Consider the following 19,820-nt stretch of genomic DNA (forward strand, 5'->3'; position numbering starts at 1 on the left):
TCTTATTTTATATGATATATGGTACAGTACAGAATATAGTATCTATTAGCTCATGGTATATATCGTCATATCACCCAACCTTAGCACATTTTGTTCCAAGCCAGTGGCCTCCATGAACCTTAGGCCCTAAAAAATTTAAAACATGCATTACAAGATATTACATATTCATGTCATGAATATGAGGCATGTATAGGGATGGGTCCCGAAACCCAGTATTAAACGGGCCCCCGCAGCTAGTATCGATAAGCACTGACGTTATCAGTTCTGCTCTCTGCATTTGAGAAATTAAGAAAATAGATTTCCTGTTTATTATTGTGACATAGAAGTTGTTTGGCACATTTTAACTCACCAACTCTGTTTCTGATCAAGATCAAGACATTTGTCTATGAATGATGCATTTTCATGGGAAGGGGGGTCATTTGCTGTTGATCAAAGGTTCATCTTACTGATTCAGAATGTTTTTGGTCAATGTATAAATTCTATATTTTTGTCACAGACTTAGAAACTGACTCCACCATGAAAGTGAGTTCAAAAATACTTCAGAGAAAACCTCGATTTTGATTTTGAGTACGAAATACTAGCAGTGGAGTCCAGTGGAGACCTGGAGTGAGAGCCCTGAAACCACTCCTGCATTGAAGTTAATAGGGTGACATTGAAGTAGAATGATTAACTATGTTGTGTGTGATTAAAAGAACATTTTAGTTATAGAAAATATACATCTAGTTATTATTGCTGTAAGTAAGTTTCTCTGCAAATATAAAACATACATTTTTGACATCTCCTCCCAGTCCTTGACCCCAACCACGATGAGCCACACATCCCTGTCCAGCCCCTCCACCCCCGGGTCGATGTCCACCTCAGTCCTGTCCTCCTCTGGCTCTGGAGGCAGGGAGAGGGAGAGGAAACCTGAGGGACACCAGGACGCCTCTGGAGGCGCACTGCCACAGCCGGTAGCCTGTCACCCGACGCCGACCGCCCTGCTGCCACTCATACTGCCAGCTGAGTCACCTCACCCTGCCCCACGCAAGCAAATCATCATGGGACGCCCGGGGACTGGTAAGGAAGGACGGGGGGAGATGGGTTGGGAGATCATCAAGGCCTTGTGGCCTTGACCATTGTTCCCGTCAGATACAAAGTGAGTGCCGAGCCGTACATCTGCCATACTGTAAAACAGGAAGGGATGTACAGGCTGTATCTCTGTATCAGGTCTTGTGCGTCTTGCTTTCATTATTTCTCTCAGGTTCCAGGAGTGTCATCAGAGTACTATGGTTATGACTCATGTACATTGTACTATTGTTTGCTTGCAGTGTGAGAAAAGTAACCAAAGGACATTTTTCTCCCTTGATCTGCAATTTTAGGGCATTTTTACCCCTTTTTATTGAGTTATAAATTAATATTTATCAGATTTATTTTTATTTTTAAATTATAATACGCCATGATAGATAAAGTACAATGTTCTGCTGCTTTGGGCTGCATACTGCATTTTTTGCCAGTAGCCCACAGTAAACAATTACCAAGGCTCCCATAAAATCAGCCACAGTGGACACAGGGGGAAAGTAATAGCATTCATGCATGTTATACCGACTGGCAAAAGACAATTAAAAGCTACAGGTAAACAAAGTATACAGTGGATTACTTTTTTGGCACTTTTTTATGAACATTCAGGAGCATTGTGAGCCAAGCTTTGGTCCATTTCATGTCGATTTTGTACTGTTTAATATATTTATCGCTTCCTGGTTATCATTGCCGTCTTGAATCATACCATCAGCTAACTCTCTGAAATAGAGAAGAGACAGAAGCAGCACACTGTTGTTTGAGAGAGGATGAAAAGCTGTGATGTTTCCATCATCAGCACAGTGTATCTGCTTTTAAAGCATCTATTCAGGCAAAAAAAATCTGTTGTGAAAATATTTTGTCAGCTTTGTGTGCACACTGTTGGATGTAAGAAAATTGGCCGCTGAGAAATAGAGGTGTTTAAATTCATCATATACTGTATGCTTGTTTCCATGCCAACCTTGCGATATTACAGTATGGCAAAACTCGAGAAATGTTACTTTGAATATATGAATATGAAGATGGTTTCCATTTAAAAGGCTTGACGTCTCATTTTGTATCATTATGATGCATCACTTTCTAAATCTGAAAACTGAAAGTGTAATAAATTTACAGGGATTTGTCTTAGTGCAGAGAAATATTAGCAATATACAGTTCATATTGACACGTAGTCATGTAAAAAGTATATTTGATAATAACTATACAGTGCATCTTTCACTTAATATGCCATCAGGAAACTGGCATAGTTGCAGCTGCAGAAGATTTGTTTTTATCATTGAATACAAGTGAGATATTTACACCATGAGGATCTTTTCTTTCTTAATTTTAATATTTAATATTTCATAACTCGTCTGATTAAATGATAATTTCTGGACTTAGTTCAAATGATGAAGATGACTTCAGTGAAACCATTTTTTTTTTTAGAAAGATCTGAAAAGCTTTAATATATGAGTCGCTCAGGCAGCCACCCAGATCTGCTGCTCATTGTGTGTAATGTGTGACTCATTGTGTGTAGTTGCTGAGTGTGTGTGCGTATGCATGGGGTGTCACCCTCTTTATATATATGTATGTGTGTGCGTGTGAGACAGAGATAAGGGGGTGTTTTACTGAAACTTTGAAAGGAGACTGAGAATATTAACATGTCTAGGCATGTAAGACTGAGAGCAGAGAGTGCAGAGAGCAACGAGGAGATTCACACCCCCTCCTCCCCACACACACACACACACACACACGCACACACGTACACGCGCACACACACACGCACACACTCACACACACTCACACACACTCACTCACTCACTCACACTCACTCACACACACTCACACACACTCATCTCAGTGTTCCAGACAATCAACAACCTCAGACAGGGCATCAAGGGCAAGTCCAGCGTGATGTGAATGTGTTTCATCACAGAGAAAGGAGTAATCGTATTGCCGGCATGTTGTCATGGATACACTGTTTCCACCGGTAGAATTAGTGCAGTAAAGCGTTGAGGCCTGAGCTGATTACCGAAGTGCACTTTTTTTATTTCTCCCTCTCCCTCTCACATCCCTCGCACTGCCGCTAACAGCCACCTGCCTCTGTAGCGTAACGTTTCCTCCGCCATACATTTTTAAAAACACCTAGAGCCACAGCGGGCCCAGAAACAAACACAGGCAGAAGGCAGTGGAGGCCCCACGGCTGAGATCTCTCCTAAATATAGCCCAGCTCAAGTGCAGCTGCATTAGCATCACAAGTTTCATTACTGTTCTCTTCGAGTACATCTGCAGCCTTCAGTGAAGAAGAAGTGCTGAGGTTCCATACTGTTACACAGCTGAGGAACTATATTATTGCTTTTGCACCCGCAGGAGGAATTATTTGGAAAATTCCTCAGTGGTAGTGATGTGTAGTCAGAGGACAGGTGCATAATTTTCCCACCTTAAAGCACGAAGACAGCTGTTCACTCCATCAGATGTATTTCTTTTTCACTGCTGGCACTTGCTAGTCATGTCATCGCTGTCAGCACTTCAAGGAAACCAATAGAGACAGATGGATATCCGAGCAGTGTTTCTGTTTTGGATATTTTTTCACAACTCACCACTGTTGCTGGGATATTCATGCCTCGCCTCTTTTGGGTGTCAGCAGGTCCTTTTAAAAGTCTGAAGAATCTCAAAGTCCTATTATTTAACACTTTAAAGGGTGAGGTGGTGCTATTCTGTATTTTTCTCACAGTCCGCAAATCCCATAAAAAGCCCAAAACCAACAGTGTGTTAGTGCATCTCTCTTTTCAACTTCCCCCAGTCTTTGGTGCACAAGCCCATAAGTACATTTTTCAAAACTTTGTCACCAGTGAAAAGTTTCATTCTTAAAATCTCAGGCTCAGTAATATCCAGGCCCAGCTGGGCACTGTAGTGTTTAGCAAACATTACTCAAACAGGAGTAAAAAGTGCATATGTTGACTATTTTCAGCAGTGCATTAATACACATTTGGTACTTCTGTGGGTAACTACAGGAGTGATAAGGTTGGATTAACATGTTCATCGCAGATAAGAAAAATGTCACTCAGTGCAAGAGTGTTTTTGTGTGGAAAAAGATGCATCGGTTTCGGTTACACAAAACACACACTTGTTAGTAGGATTAAGTGGAGTAAGTTCATGGGATTTGTTGACAACAAGAAAAATAGACAAGATCAGCAGCTTTATCCTTTTGGAGGTGCTGCTAAAATATCACCTACTACAGGTTTAATTGAATTCCTTAGTTTTAACCCCTACATACACAGTGACATTTAGTTGAGACTGAGTTGGAAAGTTAAGCAGATCAAATTTGACCACATCAGTGGGTGGAAGAAGTGCAGAGTGTTGATTTCGCGCTTTCAGTGGGTCACATTCTGACGCTGCATGACAGGGTTAATACAGTATTGACAATATAAACATTTCCTGTTGCACTGTTCATTCAGATTAGTACCACAACTGTCATAAGCTACATTCAGATGGAAACAGTCTGTTTCTGTCAGCTGCCAGTTTCATTATTTAGATTACTAATTTGGTCTCAAATACAAATCAAGATTGACTGAAGGTCTGAAAAAAGTATTAAATTTGTCTTAAATCTCCTGATAACCTGCTTCTGATTACATGTGGCCACACAGACTAATTAAAATGTTTACATCAGAGTTTGATGTACCCTCCTGATAACATTCAGGTTTAATGAGAATGGAGACATTACTTTAAACAACCTGGGCTCAGTCCCTGAAGTTGGCTGGTATTCACACTGCTGATTAAACCTACACCTATAAACTGGTTGATATTAACCGTTCCACTCAATGACAAACCAGTTTTCCTTTTTCTCCTTTTATTTTGGAAGGTTCAGCAATTTAAATGGACAGTTAAGTTACATGGTTCCCTTCCATTAGACATTAATCATTATTCATTAGATGAAAAACTGTTGAATAGAAAGATCAGAAAAGAGAAAACATATATATTTATACGGTTAAGCTTTATTATTAATAATTCCACCATGTTTTCTCAATTTAAAGATTAACCAGAGTGACTTTAAGTCATATCATCGCCATTTCTTTTGCAACATTTACAACATTTGGCCAATAAGGAACAAGAAATTGCATCAAAATAAATAAGAAATTCTGGGTGCATCATTTGTTCACCAGAGAGCACTGACAAGTCGATTGTTCCAATTCTCAGTTTGTATCTCAGTCACAATTCTTTCAAAAAAAAAAAAAAAAATATCAGGGTTATTTGTTTATGTTATGTATTTATATTAAAAAAAAGGGAATTACTTTCATCTCATATATTGTTAACTTTAAAAAAAAAAAAAAACAGCTTTAAAAATCCAGGATCTATTGAGCTTTACTGCTGATGTGTTTTTGAGCAAACCATTGAATCCCTACAACCTTACGAGGTGCTGCTGTGTAGCTGAATTTGACCCCTGACCTACCTGAAAATAAGAAGGACAGCAAGAAGATATACACATATGTTTTACAGTAATAAATGCCAGTACTATTTCTGGTCTTTCCCACTTAAAGACCTGTAGTGTGTAAAACGTGAAAAATCCTCACTTCCTCTGCTGAAGTTCCTCATGCAGACAGCAGCATAAACCGCCAGTGAGTAGTGAGGAGTGCAAAGGTTACAGTGCAGTGATCATAGTCATGTGACACCAGAATCAGCATTTAAAAGAGAACTTGTTGTAGGTGTAACCAACCAACAGCATCAGCAGAGTGTCCTGGATGTTTTTACATTTTCCTCGTTGTCTAACTCAGCAGGATCTGGATCTCTGTTTCAAATTAGCCACAGTAAGTGAATGGTTCGCTATATATAGACCATTTTAATACTTTATTATAAAATTATTCATGGAAACGGAAACTGGACATTGCAGTGCTGCAGCATAGAGTTCACAGCCAATTTATTTCCACCAGGCCTGAGAGGAGGGTGAAACTGTTTTTAGTTTAGTCCACTCTCAGAAACGAATAATCACTGCTGAAGTAACATAAAACCATGAAGTCCTTCACTGATTCCCAAAGTAGAAAAAATATTTAAAAAAAATTCAGGAGCAATTGAATCGGTAGTAACAGCTGTGGTTAAAGTTGTTTGACCACTTTTGGTGTTTGTTGAAGTTGTAATAGTATGAGTATTTGTGGTTGTCATATTAATGTTAGCAGTAATAGAGCTTTCAGTGTAATTGTATTGTGATGATATGAACATTTTACGTAATGTAAAATGTATGTAATATAGAATCATTATATTTTAATGATTCTGTGGAATTTTTAATTAGAGCTTAACAGAATCACAAAGTACAAAAAAAAGCATATTTGACACTGATCTGCAATTTTCCAAGCTATTTTTTAGGCTATTTTTTTTAATGATTTCAAGACAAGGTGATTGGATAAATATATGTTTGGTATTTTGATTTCTGCTTGTAAAAAAGTGCTCACAAGGTTAGCTGGTTACTTCCTGAACCCCCAATGATATTAACAAGAGGATCAAATATTTATATATATATATATTTTTTTTTTTTAGTCATTAGTCACTTTATTTTATTAACCTATTTTATTATAATTATGATCTAAATTGTATTTATCTGTATTTTATTCTATTTTACCTATTATTTTATTACTGCATCCTATTCTATTTTATGTTAGGGTTATTTTTTTAATGTTATTATAGCTTTTTAAATCTATTATTGTATCTCGTCGTCAGCTTTCTCACTTGATTTGTCCTTTTCTTTTTAGCTCATCAGTCTGTGAAGCTTTTTGAAATGCACTAACCTGTATAAAAAAAGTGCTATATAATTAAAGTTTGATTGATTGATTGATTGATTGATTGATTGATTGATTGATTGATTGATTGATTGATTGATTGATTGATTGATAATGATGCTGAATGAAAAGTTAAGGGATCACCAGTTATTTTACAGTAATCCTGAGGTGACCATGAACCAGTGATCACCAAAGTCACTGGGATTCATGCTCTGCGATATAAATGTCTGTACAAAGTTTCATGGTAATCCACCTGATAGCTGTTTCGGTGTTGTGTCAGTGTTGTGTGTATATTTCAGTGGTGGGTCAGCTGACCAACAGTTTTGTCTGATAAAATCACTTAAACTCTTTTAAATATGATATTGTGATATACGTCTGTATCAGGAAAAATAATTTCTTTTAACCATAACACTCATACCTAAGCTGCAGTGATAGAGATTTGTGCACAGATTGAATATGAACTGTGTAGTCTTTCTTTCTTGGCTTAAAATGTTCTCACTGCAGAGACAGTTGGGTTCAGAGTGTGAAGCTAGGCAGCAGTGTGGCAGCAGTCTAGACGGCGAGTAAGTCTGGAGTCTGGAATCTATGTGGATAAAATAACAGGTTCCTTCATCACATCACACACCACATGACCCCTCAACTCTCATTATCCTGGGGGATGGTCTCTGTGTGTGTGTGGTGGTGGTGGAAAGGGGGGGCAGAGTAGGCGACTGAATACACAACTCCATTCATGGTCTTGGGTCTCTGGCAGTTTCTATGAAAGTGTAGTTTTTAGTAGCTCTTGAGCTCATCGCTGGCTGACGATCACATAGGATTTCACATGGTGCCAGAGGGCAGAGCGCTACCTTCTGTCTACAATCCATGATGCTGAAATGGATAAACATGATGACATTTCACTTTTTCTCTCCCCCTCCCCTCCTCTCTTCTCTCTCCCTGCTTGTTCCCACAGTTTGGACCAACGTGGAGCCTCGGTCGGTGCCAGTGTTCCCTTGGCATTCGCTCGTCCCTTTCCTGGAGCCCAGCCAATCAGGAGTGGCTGCCCAGCCTGCTGATGGCCAACAGCTTGTCAATCAGAGCAAAGGTAGCAAATGACCCCATTCCTTTTCTCTGGACATGACATCATGACTTTTTACCGAGAATACAGTCACAGAAGTCTGATTTTACAGCTTATATAACTGAATGTATACGTATACATACACGTATACATATACATATACACACACACACATAGTGGGGTCCAAAAGTCTGAGACCACTTTCCCTTTCAAGTGAATCGGAATAGATAAAATAATCATAGAGCTGTGTTTCTCTGCCAAAACACTCAAGTACAAATGTTGGTTGGACAAACCAGCAGCCAAGTCAGTGTTTCCCAAAACAGTTGCGACTGAATTGCAATTCAGCACAGTTGGTGTTTACACCAATATAGTTCCAGTAACATTGTTGATAACACTGTTTATTGACTCAAGTGCTAAATTTTATTCATGGACTAATTTTGACTGGTGGGAACAGTCAGTAATCTAAAAGCTAATCTGAGGACTGCAGTTTCTTTCCCGTAGACCTTCACAACGCCTTATTTTAGGTCTTTAAGTAATTTTTCCTTTATTTTTGCAAGGTGTAGACTGTTGTAAGGTTAATTGTTTAAGATCATATTTTCAAATTGCTTGTGTTGCCCAGCCAACAGTCAAAAGAAACAGTGAATTGTTGACATCTTTGCTTTTAAAATGACTGAAAGGATAAATGGAGATGGAGATTATCAAAATAGATGCCAGATAGGATCCCATTCATTGCTGTATCAAACACCACAGTGTGTATAAAGTCCTTTAAGTATTTTCCCATCGGCATAAATGCTTAAAAAAAAAACCTGTAAGTTATAAGGATGAGGATAAACCCAGTGAAAGGAAGCAAACTCACTAAACGGCAACTGCAGTATAAAAAAACAAAACAGTGTCAACTCAGTCCTGTAGTTACTAGATTTAATGGCAAAATACTTCTGTAATGTGCAGATGTAGTGACTAAACCGCTGAGGGAACATTTCCTGTATATGTGAAGTGCTTTTGTTTCACTTCTGCAACATGTTATAACATATAGTAGATGTAATCAGAGCTCGTCACACCTCCCACAGTGAGTTGGCCAGACCTACTCATCAGAAAGCTGCATGCAGGGCAGCCCTGCGTTTACACACATGGTGCTGTTACTTCATTTCATAAAGCTTTTCACTAAGTGGCACATTTTTTTTTTTTTTCAGAGCCTCGCTGCGGCGTGGCCCTGGTGAGTGACGGTCGCACTGGCCCTCCAGACCTAGAAAGGGGCTCGCCATCATGCCCTCCCCCGACCAATGACAATCCTCCTACAGATAGGGGCGGGGCTGACAGCGAGACAGAGAGCGATACAGATGACCCGTAAGTACAAATGTGTTTTTTATTTTTGAGCTGCATTTCTTTCCCGTTCTCCTGGTCCTTGTCAAGGCCGCAGAGCTTTATGTTTTGAATTGTGAGATGTTTTCTGACAATTTAATTTCTGGCTCATCAAAGATTTTAATTAATATAGCAGAGCAGAACAGTGAGTTGCTCAGCAATAGTTTTCTGTGATGGTTGTCAAAGTCCAGCTGTGGTTACAGATGGCAAATGGAATAAAGAGAAGAAGAAGCTCAAACAAAAGATTGAATTCAAATTCAGATGATGTGGCACAGGATGTAGTTTAGGTTTTATTGACACAAAAGGTGGTAATTTATATATTTCTATTATTCACATATAAACTCAGTGACTTATTGGAGTGAGATGTCACTCGGTTATTCCTGATTTGTTCTTTGCTTTCTCCTCATTTACTGCTTGTGGTATTTTATTCTAAAGACTTGTTTTCCTCCAAAATGATATGCATCCTTTTTGGAAAATAATCTCTAAGATGAATATGAAGAAGCAATAAAACAAACGTATTGTCAGATAACCTTCTGTGCTTTGAAAAGTATCCACTTGTAACAGTAACTTGTTTTGGTGCCACTTTTACTCAAACTCCTCATACATTTGTGTTTGTTTCCTTTCTGCAACTCTCTGTGTGAGTCAGTAGAAAGCAGATAGTAACTGCAGATATTAGACACAGTTTGTTGCTGTAATTAAAATCACCAGCTTTAAAACTGTCAAGGACACAAACACTTAGAGCAGGTTCCCATCCACCGCTGACAATAGAAATTCACAAGAAACAAACAAAAACAAACAACTTTTCTACTAGCTGCATCTGTGTGTGTGTGTGTGTGTGTGTGTGTGTGTGTGTGTGTGTGTGTGTGTGTGTGTGTGAGTCTGGCAAGAGTTGTACAGTCTGTGCTTGCTCATTCCACTCTCAGTCTCAGGCTGTGTCTCTGCGTCTGGCTGGGTTATTGCTCTTTCAGAGTGACTCAGACGGGCTGCGTGGCTGTCTGGCTTGTAGTGTGGTTTTGAATGTTTCAGGGTCACTGTGCTCACAAAGGCCGCCATCGCCGAGAGAAATGCTTCAGCAGTCTCTTAATGTTGCAGTGGTAACACCTGTTATCTGCCTGCATCTCAATGGACAGACTAATGGTGTTAGAAACAAAGTCCACGAATTTAACAAGATTTCAGCCTTATTTATTATCTCTGCCCCCCCCCCCCGTCTGTGCACCCCCAGTGTACGCCTGCAAACAGACACATATAAATGTAAAAAAAAAAGAAGTATAATATAAACATTTTTAAATTTGAGTTTTTTATCTGCCCACTCTCATCTGTCCGTTCTCAGTCTGTGTCACTTCTTTGACACACACAACCTGACAAACTGAAACGACCACGTTCACACATACGCCTATAAACATGTGCACAAATAGCACATCTGATCTTACCCCAACCAAACCCTCACGTAGCTCCAGTCTCCCTGACAACTTCTGCTCGTCTGGTGATTGTGACGCTATAGTCTCTTTTCTCTTGTCTTAATTTCCATCTTCATGGACGCTGTGTGTGTGTGTGTGTGTGTGTGTGTGTGTGTGTGTGTGTGTGTGTGTGTGTGTGTATGTGTATGTGTATGTGTACGTGCATGTGTGTGTTACTCCTTTGCCCTTTTTTTAATTAAATCTTTTCTTTGTCATGTGTTTGCTGTATATAATAAAAAAATCTTTAGCAGAACTAGACAGTAAAGCAAAAAAAAAAAAAAAACGCGATATTCATGTAGTCACAGCTTGACACTGAGGTCAGTCTCCAACAGCAGAGAGGTTCAGACTCTGTGTCTGCCGGCTCACAGTTTCAAAAGACTTTTTGTCACGGTTTTCAGAAAAGGGACCCGAGAGCATGACTCAGGAGGAAGATATATAAGTAAAGAGTCTTTACTTAGAGAGAAAAATAAAACAAGGATACAAAAATCCAAGCAAGCAAACAAAGTGGGAAAGGGCTGAGGCAAAATCCAAAAAACACAGACAAGGTCCAAAAGACGATCAGGATTGAAACAAAGCGGAGAACAGAGCGATGGAAAGCCAAGACATATGGCACAAAGACAATCTGCCAGACAGGAAGTGGAAATGGACTGGTGTATATACTAGGGAGAACAGGTGAGCAGGTGAGTGGGCAGGAGGAGCAGGTCGAGTGAATCGACGGGAAGGAATGTCAGGGTCTGAACTGAAGGCAGATTTAAAACATGAATGTACAAACAACTGGACTGAATGACTGACAGGATGGTGCTGAAAACCATGGCACTTTTCTTGTTGTGGTAAGCAAGAAAACTTTAACTCAGGTTTATAAACCATTGATTGCTCCATCACTGTCTTTGAAAAGCCCATGGTGTGCCTGCACAAAACAGTCTGGTCAGAGGCGCCGTTCGTTAGTGCTGATTGGCTGATCATTATGCCTGGCAGGTACTGGCTTGTCCTGTTGACCCTCTCTCTTTTCTCAGTATCTCTCTTGATTTATGTTTTATTATTCATCTTCTCTTTTTACCTCTCTGCAAGTATCCTCACTGATATAAACTGCAGTTTTATAATTATTTTGAATTTTAAAAAATGAACCAAACAAAACTGTCTGGTGCACAGCCAATATGTTCATATTAAATACATTTACACAAATATAAACACATTTTGTTATTTTAATTTTTGTCATTTTATTAAAAAAATGAAATAATATAACAATAGAAGATATTATTATTTGTAGGGTGCACAATATATAAGTCAGTTTTACAAAGCATAACATGCAATCTTGTTCCCACCATCCCTCACCCAACAGCCCCATCTTCAAGCCTTGCAAAGAAAGCAAGGAAAAAATGAATACGTAAAAGAAGGGATGTTTAGAAATTGTTAAACTTTTACAGACTGTATTACTGACAGAGATCAACAGAAAGACAAAAAAAGGGAGGAAATAAGCCAATGAGTGGGAGTGGGCGGGGCAGCATCCCGACATCTTAGTAATACGGCACATCTGACCTAAAGAAGTGCAGGACAATGTGTGACACTTGAATGGAGTCAGGCAGGTATCATCCTAAACTGTGGTGTTATGAAATAATAAGTATAAAAATGTGCACACAAACTGTCTATTTTACTCTGTTTCTCGGACTGCTGTAACACAATAGTATTCCAAATGTAACCCAGCTGGTGACAGGATCTTTCAATGGGTTGTCCATCCCATTCTCATGAAAGTGATATCTCAGTAACACTTTGAAGGAAGGATGACCTGATTAGATTTTGGAGGTTAAAGGCCAATGTCATGGTGACCTCATGTTCTTGTGAATCCCAAATATATCAAGATCACCCAGAGATGATTTCATTACATCTGACACAAACAGTCACCCAAAGGTCAAGGTCGCTGTGACCTCACAAAACTCAAGAATTTACACGTTAATTATTACAAAATTTCACACACATGTCTGATAGAATAAAACGATGAATGGATGATATTTTATGTACAAAAGGTCAAAGGTCAACTTCACTGTGACATCATAAACACAAAATAAACACATTTCTGGCCATTATTCTATTCAACATATAACTCAGGAACAGAGGGAGACATTGTCACCATATTTCCTGCAACTTGACTGGTTGGTGGAGGCGTATGTCTGTAAGGTGGTAATTCTATTTTTTTAATGTACTCTGTAAATAAAAGGAAGTGAAAAGGAAGTAAGGAAAAGCATAGTTCTGTTTGATTGATATGTGATCTCAGCGCTGTCTGCAGGTCAACTAAAATTGCAGATTTTTTTGGGGGGGTTCATACAGTAAAACATGTCATACAGGTCACATACAGGTGTGAACTACTTTAAAAACATCAGAAAAACATAGTTAGGTCAAATCAAGAGTAGACCCCACACTCAGGATCTTAATAAATGAGGACTACTGTGTCTTGAATTCCTGTCTAAGTCTGAGCTTTGTTGCTTTCCTGAAAGTTTATCAGAGAAAGGAATGTCCACTCTTTTCCCATCTCTCATGGATTCACTGTTTCACTTTTCCTCTCTGTGTGAATCCAGGTTCTCCCCAGGTGTGGCCAACGATCCAGCGCCCTCCACTGGCCCCATGAAGAGACGCACACAGTCCCTCAGCGCCCTGCCCAAGGACGGAGACAGGAAGGTTAGTCCACCATGCAGACAAGTGGTTAATAAGGTCAGAGGTACAGAGGAAGGTTGTTATTAACAGCTTACCATGAATGTCTTCCAAACCCCAACCAGAGGGAGAAGGACCACATCCGCCGTCCAATGAACGCATTCATGATCTTCAGTAAACGCCACCGGGCCCTGGTGCACCAGCGACATCCCAACCAGGACAACCGGACAGTCAGCAAGATCCTGGGGGAGTGGTGGTACGCCCTGGGGCCCAATGAGAAGCAGCAGTACCACGATCTGGCCTTCCAGGTTGAGACACAATTCTTTAACTGGTTCTTATTTTCTTTAATTTCTACAATTTGTTATTGGATTGTCAGGGTTAAACTGGGTCATGGAAATATCTGTGAAGGCTCCAATATCATGTGAAGAAATGTAGAGTGAATATTCTTCAGCCAGAGTATAAAAGCTCCTTTCATTTGCAGACCTTTTGTTGCACAGGATCTTATGCATTTAACAGACTAAGTAACAGCAGTTGCAGGGTGTCTGGAGATAGGAGATTAAAATAAAAACTGTGTAGTTTTAATGAGCAGTGAAAGGCAGCGTGGAGCTACAGAAACTCAAACAGAAACAGAAACTAGAAAAGGATTTTGTCTCCTCCTCCTCCTCCTCCAGGTGAAGGAGGCCCACTTCAGAGCCCATCCGGACTGGAAGTGGTGCAACAAGGACCGCAGAAAGTCGCTGTCAGAGGGCCGCGGGACGCCAAAGGAGGCGCGAGAGAGGAGCATGTCAGAGAGCATAGGTGTGTGTGTTGATTAGCATCGATTAGCATTTCCAAGCCAATGTACAAAATGCCTTTTAGGAGAATAAACTAGATCAGTAAATTATTTCGGGTCCTGCGATGACCCGAAATAATTTTAGCATAATCATAAAGATATTACTCTAATTTTATTACATGTGGCAGCCATTTTGCTGATGCATTTACACACATTATTAACAAGTGTTGGTGAGGACTTTATGAGTCTAAGTTTTACTGATCCACTCCAACACGATAGATTGTGTTATTTTCATCCCCTCTCCTCTGCAGATCCTCTGTCAGAGTCCCAGACGGTGGAAGAGAAGGGAGGAGGTTCGGGCTGGCCAGGGGGATCGGAGCGTCGAGGGGGGCTGTTTATAGGGCAGCAACCCCGCCCCAGAGCCTTTTCCCAGAGTGCCGTGCACACTCTGGAGCAGAGGGAGAGAGAGAGAGACCTGGAGAAGGTATGAGGTTGTTAATCTGTAGCTCAAAGGCAGCAAACAGACTCAGGAGATTAAAGACTGTGAAGCAAACTGTTCCAGATCACTAGCTCCACAAACTGGTTACTTACTTAAGAAAAACAGCCATATGAATCAATTTAATAGATCAGGATCACTGTGACCTCACAGTTAAAGATTTCAGTATTTTAACAGGTTTCTTACAGCAAAGTGAAACAAAGAAAAAAGTAAAACAAACAAAAATACAGACGATAAAAGAAACAGACTGAAGTAATACTTAAAAAAAAAACAGGGCCAATGCTCATGTGTATACGAACGCCTACATACCAACATGTGTGTCGATGCGAGTGTGTATTCTGTAGCAGACGTGAGTCCTTCACACTACAGAGCATTATTGGTTTGAGCTCTACAACTGAAAGCAAGCTGTTCAAAAACAGTTCAAATGGACTCGCTTGGATCTTTGTGTGAGGGCTCGAGTTGTTGCTGTTGAAAACCCACTGAAACCTCTGGGGGAGCTCAGCCTCCAACTTCAAAGGTTTCACTCGCTACTTTTTTAGTGCCTTTGAAGGTATGAAACTGTGGTGTTTGCTGCTTCGCTCCTAATCACAAAGGAGTCTGCCTGTATGTGAGCTCTTTTGTTTGAAGGCATTTCATGCTGGCGGCAAAAACGTATATGTATGCATGCTTTGATAATGGCTATATTACCTCTGTCTGATGTGTTTTTCTTAAGTACTCCAGGTTTTTCTTTTTAGTTCTGAGTTAATAATCAGTACTTTGAAGAAAATATTTTCTCTGCATCAGCTACATGAATGTATTTTTCAGAATCTCTATAATTGTAATGAGACTAAAGATTTCCTATGCTATCTCTCTCTTTAGGAGGAGGGGGCGAGTTTGTTTCGTAGCCGGCCCCCGCCTCAGTCCCTGTACCAGGGCGGGGCCAGCGAGGACATGACCAGTGATGAAGAGCGTATGGTCATCTGTGAGGAAGAGGGGGACGATGATGTCATGGGTGAGTTGGATAATCAGCAGAAAGGTTTAGAGAGACCGTGTTTCATAACCGCAGAGTGATAGTTTCAGTTCCGCAAACGGTCAGTGTGTCTTTGAAAACCACACTCAACTTAGTAAGAATGATGGTGTCAGCGAAACGCCTGAAAGCTAAAAAAAAAAAGAAAAAAAGTTGCTGTGTCATCTGGAGAGCCCCAGCCCCAGACTACTAATTGCGAGTAGCACATGCAACAATAGAACATAATTGGTTATGTGATGGCTAATTTTTGTTCAGAAATCATCACTGTGCAAATTAAATCCCTTATAGGAGGCAGTTAGAAGTGTATTTACTCCACTTTGCTTAAAATGTGTAAGAATATTCTTCTGATATCTTTGTCCCGTCAGAAGATTCATGTCCAGAGGGTTCCATCGACCTCAAGTGTAAAGAGAGAGTGACGGACAGTGATGAGGACGAACCGGATGGACAGGTAGGCGCATTGATTATCAAATAAATTAATTAATAATTTGTTGATATGGTCTAAATACAAAATTTAAGATGGATTTTCATGGGCAACCACTCCCTTCCCCCTAAACTGTGCTGCTTATGAATAAAGGAAATGTTAATGGAAAGGATGCAATTCAGTATCTGTTCTTTTCCATGCTGTAGATAATGATAATAAAACTGAATATTCTTCATCAGACAGATAATAAAGATATTAATAAATAATAGTGATAGCTAAGACTTATTGCTTAGTTTTTAGTTTAGTCAATTTTTGTCTCATCAGTGTGGTTCCATAGACAGCTGCAGGGATTACATATTTTTGTAGTCCAACCCAGATGATAGCATCACCCTGGTTTCTTTGACAAATAGCCAATGAGATTTTTCCATTGGCTTTTGGATTATTGCAGATAAGATAAGATAAGATAAGATAAGATGTACCTTTATTGATTCCACGTAGAGGAAATTCAAGAAATAAACTCTGTGACAAACACAAGTTTATGATACTGATACATTTTGTTCAGCAGGATAATCTTCTTCACAAATAAACTTTTTGAAGCCTGAATGCAACGGCTTATGTTAGGCTACAAATCTACTACACCACAGTCACGACTTCAGCGACAGCACCACTAAACCTCCAACTTGTAGTTTCTTCTTCTACAAAAGCCTTTCCTTTCCTTTCATGTTCCACGTGATGACGTTTAACATCCCCGACAAACTCTGCAGTCTCATTTAGACACTTTTTACTAATCTGCCTTTCACTCGCATAAAAGCTTCAAGAAACCACAGGTTGGGTATTAACTGACGTATTTTAAGTTGTAGAATAAAAATGAAAATATTTTGAGCTTGTGTTAACCACAGAAATTATTTCAGTCTAACCGAAAACTCAGAAAATCCATTGAATTGGGGACAAGGGAACTGGAAGTGTTAAAATGCTAAGTAATTTCCAGGTTTTAGGACGCACTCCTGCAGCTCTCAGTATGTGAGGCATCAGATCATCAAGAATTAAAGTTACTTTAAGTTGAGAAAGAGAAGAACTTTACATAGTAACTTTCCTGGCTTTGATCTCTCCCCCTCTTCATCTCTCTCTTCCCTCCAGCATGGCTTCCAGCCAGTGGCCCGCTCCTCTCTCCCCTCCTCCTCTCCCTCCATCCCTCCGTCTGACTCCACCTCATCTAAAGGGAATGGAGCAGGAGAAGGAGGAGGCGGAGGTGCTGAAGATGGGTCTGAAAGAAAGAGAAAGAGAGGCACAGACGGAGGAGAGGAGGGCAGTGAGGGAGGACCCAAGAGAGAAGAGACAGCAGCAGGTGGAGGAGAAGGAGGTGGTGGAGGTGGGCAGGGTGTCTCCTCTCTGTCCATCACAGGCTCAACATCCAGCTCCCAGGTTCCCCTCACTCTGGCCCAGCAGGGTCTGACCCAGGTCCTCGGCGGCGTCCGCATGGCTCCCACTATGGTGACCAACGTGGTACGACCCATCGCCAGCACACCCATCCCCATCGCCAGCAAGCCAGTGGAAGGAGCCGTCACCCTCAGCTCACACCCCCAGGACAAGAAAGCCACGCTCCTGATTGGAGGAGGCGGATCTCAGCAGCTGCCAATCACCGCAGGGGGTGGGTACCTGTCCTCATCCTCCTCTCCTGGTCCAGTGAGTGTAACCCCGGTGGGGGGCAGCAGCCTGGTCACTAGCCTAGTTCTGGGAGGGTCCTATCCTGCTGCCCAACCAGTGCAGCTCCTCACCCCGCAACCCCCACAGCCGCACACACAGGCCCCCCTCCCCGTCCTCCAGCCCCAGCTCCACCCCACTGCCGCCATCTCCTCTCTCACACCTCCCTCCGGCTCCAAGCCGCTAACGCAGGTCCAGTACATCCTGCCCACCGAGAACCCCTCCTCCCCTCAACTCACCCACCAGCAAATCCTCTCCCTGCCCGCCAATGCCGCCCTGGCCAATGGCGTACACTCGGGGGCGGGAATCAGAGTCAGCCCCGGGACCAGAGGTGAGACAGAGAACAATGATTGGCTGACAAAGCAGAACAAGTCAGATTTTCGTAGATTCTTAGTGTTTTCACTGGTCCACTGAAAACTGAAAAAATTCTGTTTCATTTTTCTTTTTGCCGTAGTTCCCTTCACTTGTTTCTTGTTAATCATCTTCACAGGAAGCACTGAAAATAGATTTGATTGGCTTACATAAACGAGAAATAAATGATTGACAGCAGAAACGCTAGTGACATGAATATGAGCGCCTGCCACCCACCCATCCCTCAATTGCTCTGTATTCACAAGAGTCAGAAGCAACAGAACATTGTTCCACCTTGTCATCCGTGAGGAATTTCACTTCACTATCAGCAGCTGAAATGTCCTCTGCGTCTCAGTGTGTCTCCACCCACCCGTCGCTCCTTTGCTGTCTTCACCTCTCCTCTTATGGCTCGATTCATCTGTTCCTCACGCTGAGTGATTTAATTCTCTCTCTCTCTCTCCTTCTCACTCATTAGTCCAAACCCAGTCGCCGGTCTTGCAGAGCAAGATGTTGGTTCCCATGGCAACAGTGAGAACAGGGTCTACTCCTCCTCATCCTTCCATTTCCCTGGTGGCTCCGCCTCTTCCTGTGCAGAACGGACCTGCAACAGGAAACAAGGTACGGATGTTAACAAGAAAACTAGAACAAGTGTAGACGGTGTCAAGGATAACAGTCGCTGACAGGTGATAAGAAAGAAGTGTACACGACATCATTAGCAGCTTTAACACTAGATGAAGATGTCACATGCTCTTGTAGAAATGAACAAAGTAGGAAACAATAAAGTAGTGGTCTCACTCTTTGAGTTTAGAAAACTACCTTAAAACACTGACGGAAACTGTGTAGAGCTGAAAAAAATAATCTAATTAATGGGACAGAAAATTTATTGAAAATTGAGTGATTAAGTCATTTATTTAAAAAATAAATGTCAACCTTCTCAAACATCAGGATCTGACTGTAGATTTTATACTTTTGGGTTTTGGACTGTAATAAAGAGTTAAAAGTGTCCAAAATAAATAAATTAATGATGATAATTATTTGTTACAACTGCCATAGGTGTCTGAGCAGTGGAGCAAGTGCATCCCCATTATTCAATTAAGTGGGCTTCTTATTTTAACAATGAACTTATCATCATACAGTCCCCACGTTCATGTGTTCATATTGAAGCAGGTTAAATAATAATAAAAAAATCACCCATTTTTGGATCTATTGGAGTCTGAATGAACAAACAGATGGAGCGTCTTTAAACTGTACTTTACTTTGTCTTAGTTTCAGTTTTAGTTTCAGACTTTGTTTTTAAATATGAAATATATCACGTCATGTAATGATCACTCCTTTCATTTAGCTCTCAGGGGTGGTTTCCCAGTCAGGTCTAGTCCTTGACTGAAATGACCCTCTTGAGGGGCAAAAGTCGCCTTCTGAGTTGTGCATGAAAAAAGCTCTTGATTTGAGACAATGTAGGTTTAAGTTATGATTATACATTCCTGTATAACATAACAACTACACCAGCTAGTGAGGTTATGAGAACAGCTCACACTAGAACCTGTGTGTAAAATAAACTGGTGGGATTAGCTAGTTGTTGTGAGGCCGTTTCATTCATCCAGATTGTTTGTACTTTGATGCATTTGTTTGAAGATTTAACATGTCTAACCAGGTTTAATTATCCATGTTTCATTTATAGAAACCGTTTGTCTTTGTTTGACCATGAAGACAGCCGTTTTAGCCTACATAATGTTTTTATAAATATAACTTCAAATATGAAA

At 40.7% G+C, this 19,820-nt stretch overlaps 1 protein-coding gene across 3 annotated transcripts in view; it reads left to right on the forward strand.

Annotated features, from left to right (window-relative positions):
- Positions 1 to 19,820, forward strand: part of cica (capicua transcriptional repressor a) — a 37,547-nt gene that overhangs the window by 7,433 nt on the left and 10,294 nt on the right. For 2 of the 3 annotated variants that reach the window (XM_023394820.2, XM_023394822.2), the window contains exons 3-13: positions 789 to 1,056; positions 7,750 to 7,881; positions 9,045 to 9,198; positions 13,241 to 13,340; positions 13,439 to 13,621; positions 13,985 to 14,111; positions 14,397 to 14,569; positions 15,440 to 15,572; positions 15,953 to 16,035; positions 17,146 to 18,040; positions 18,536 to 18,678. In XM_023394820.2, coding sequence (XP_023250588.1) covers positions 789 to 1,056; positions 7,750 to 7,881; positions 9,045 to 9,198; positions 13,241 to 13,340; positions 13,439 to 13,621; positions 13,985 to 14,111; positions 14,397 to 14,569; positions 15,440 to 15,572; positions 15,953 to 16,035; positions 17,146 to 18,040; positions 18,536 to 18,678 — 2,391 coding nt within the window. The remainder of the gene's footprint in view (positions 1 to 788; positions 1,057 to 7,749; positions 7,882 to 9,044; positions 9,199 to 13,240; positions 13,341 to 13,438; positions 13,622 to 13,984; positions 14,112 to 14,396; positions 14,570 to 15,439; positions 15,573 to 15,952; positions 16,036 to 17,145; positions 18,041 to 18,535; positions 18,679 to 19,820) is intronic. The other variant, XM_023394823.2, reaches the window with a different exon arrangement.

Source organism: Seriola lalandi, unplaced genomic scaffold (assembly GCF_002814215.2).
Source record: "Seriola lalandi dorsalis isolate HSWRI2012SDOR001 ecotype SW California unplaced genomic scaffold, Sedor1 jcf7180002054954, whole genome shotgun sequence".
Taxonomy (NCBI): Eukaryota; Metazoa; Chordata; class Actinopteri; order Carangiformes; family Carangidae; genus Seriola; species Seriola lalandi.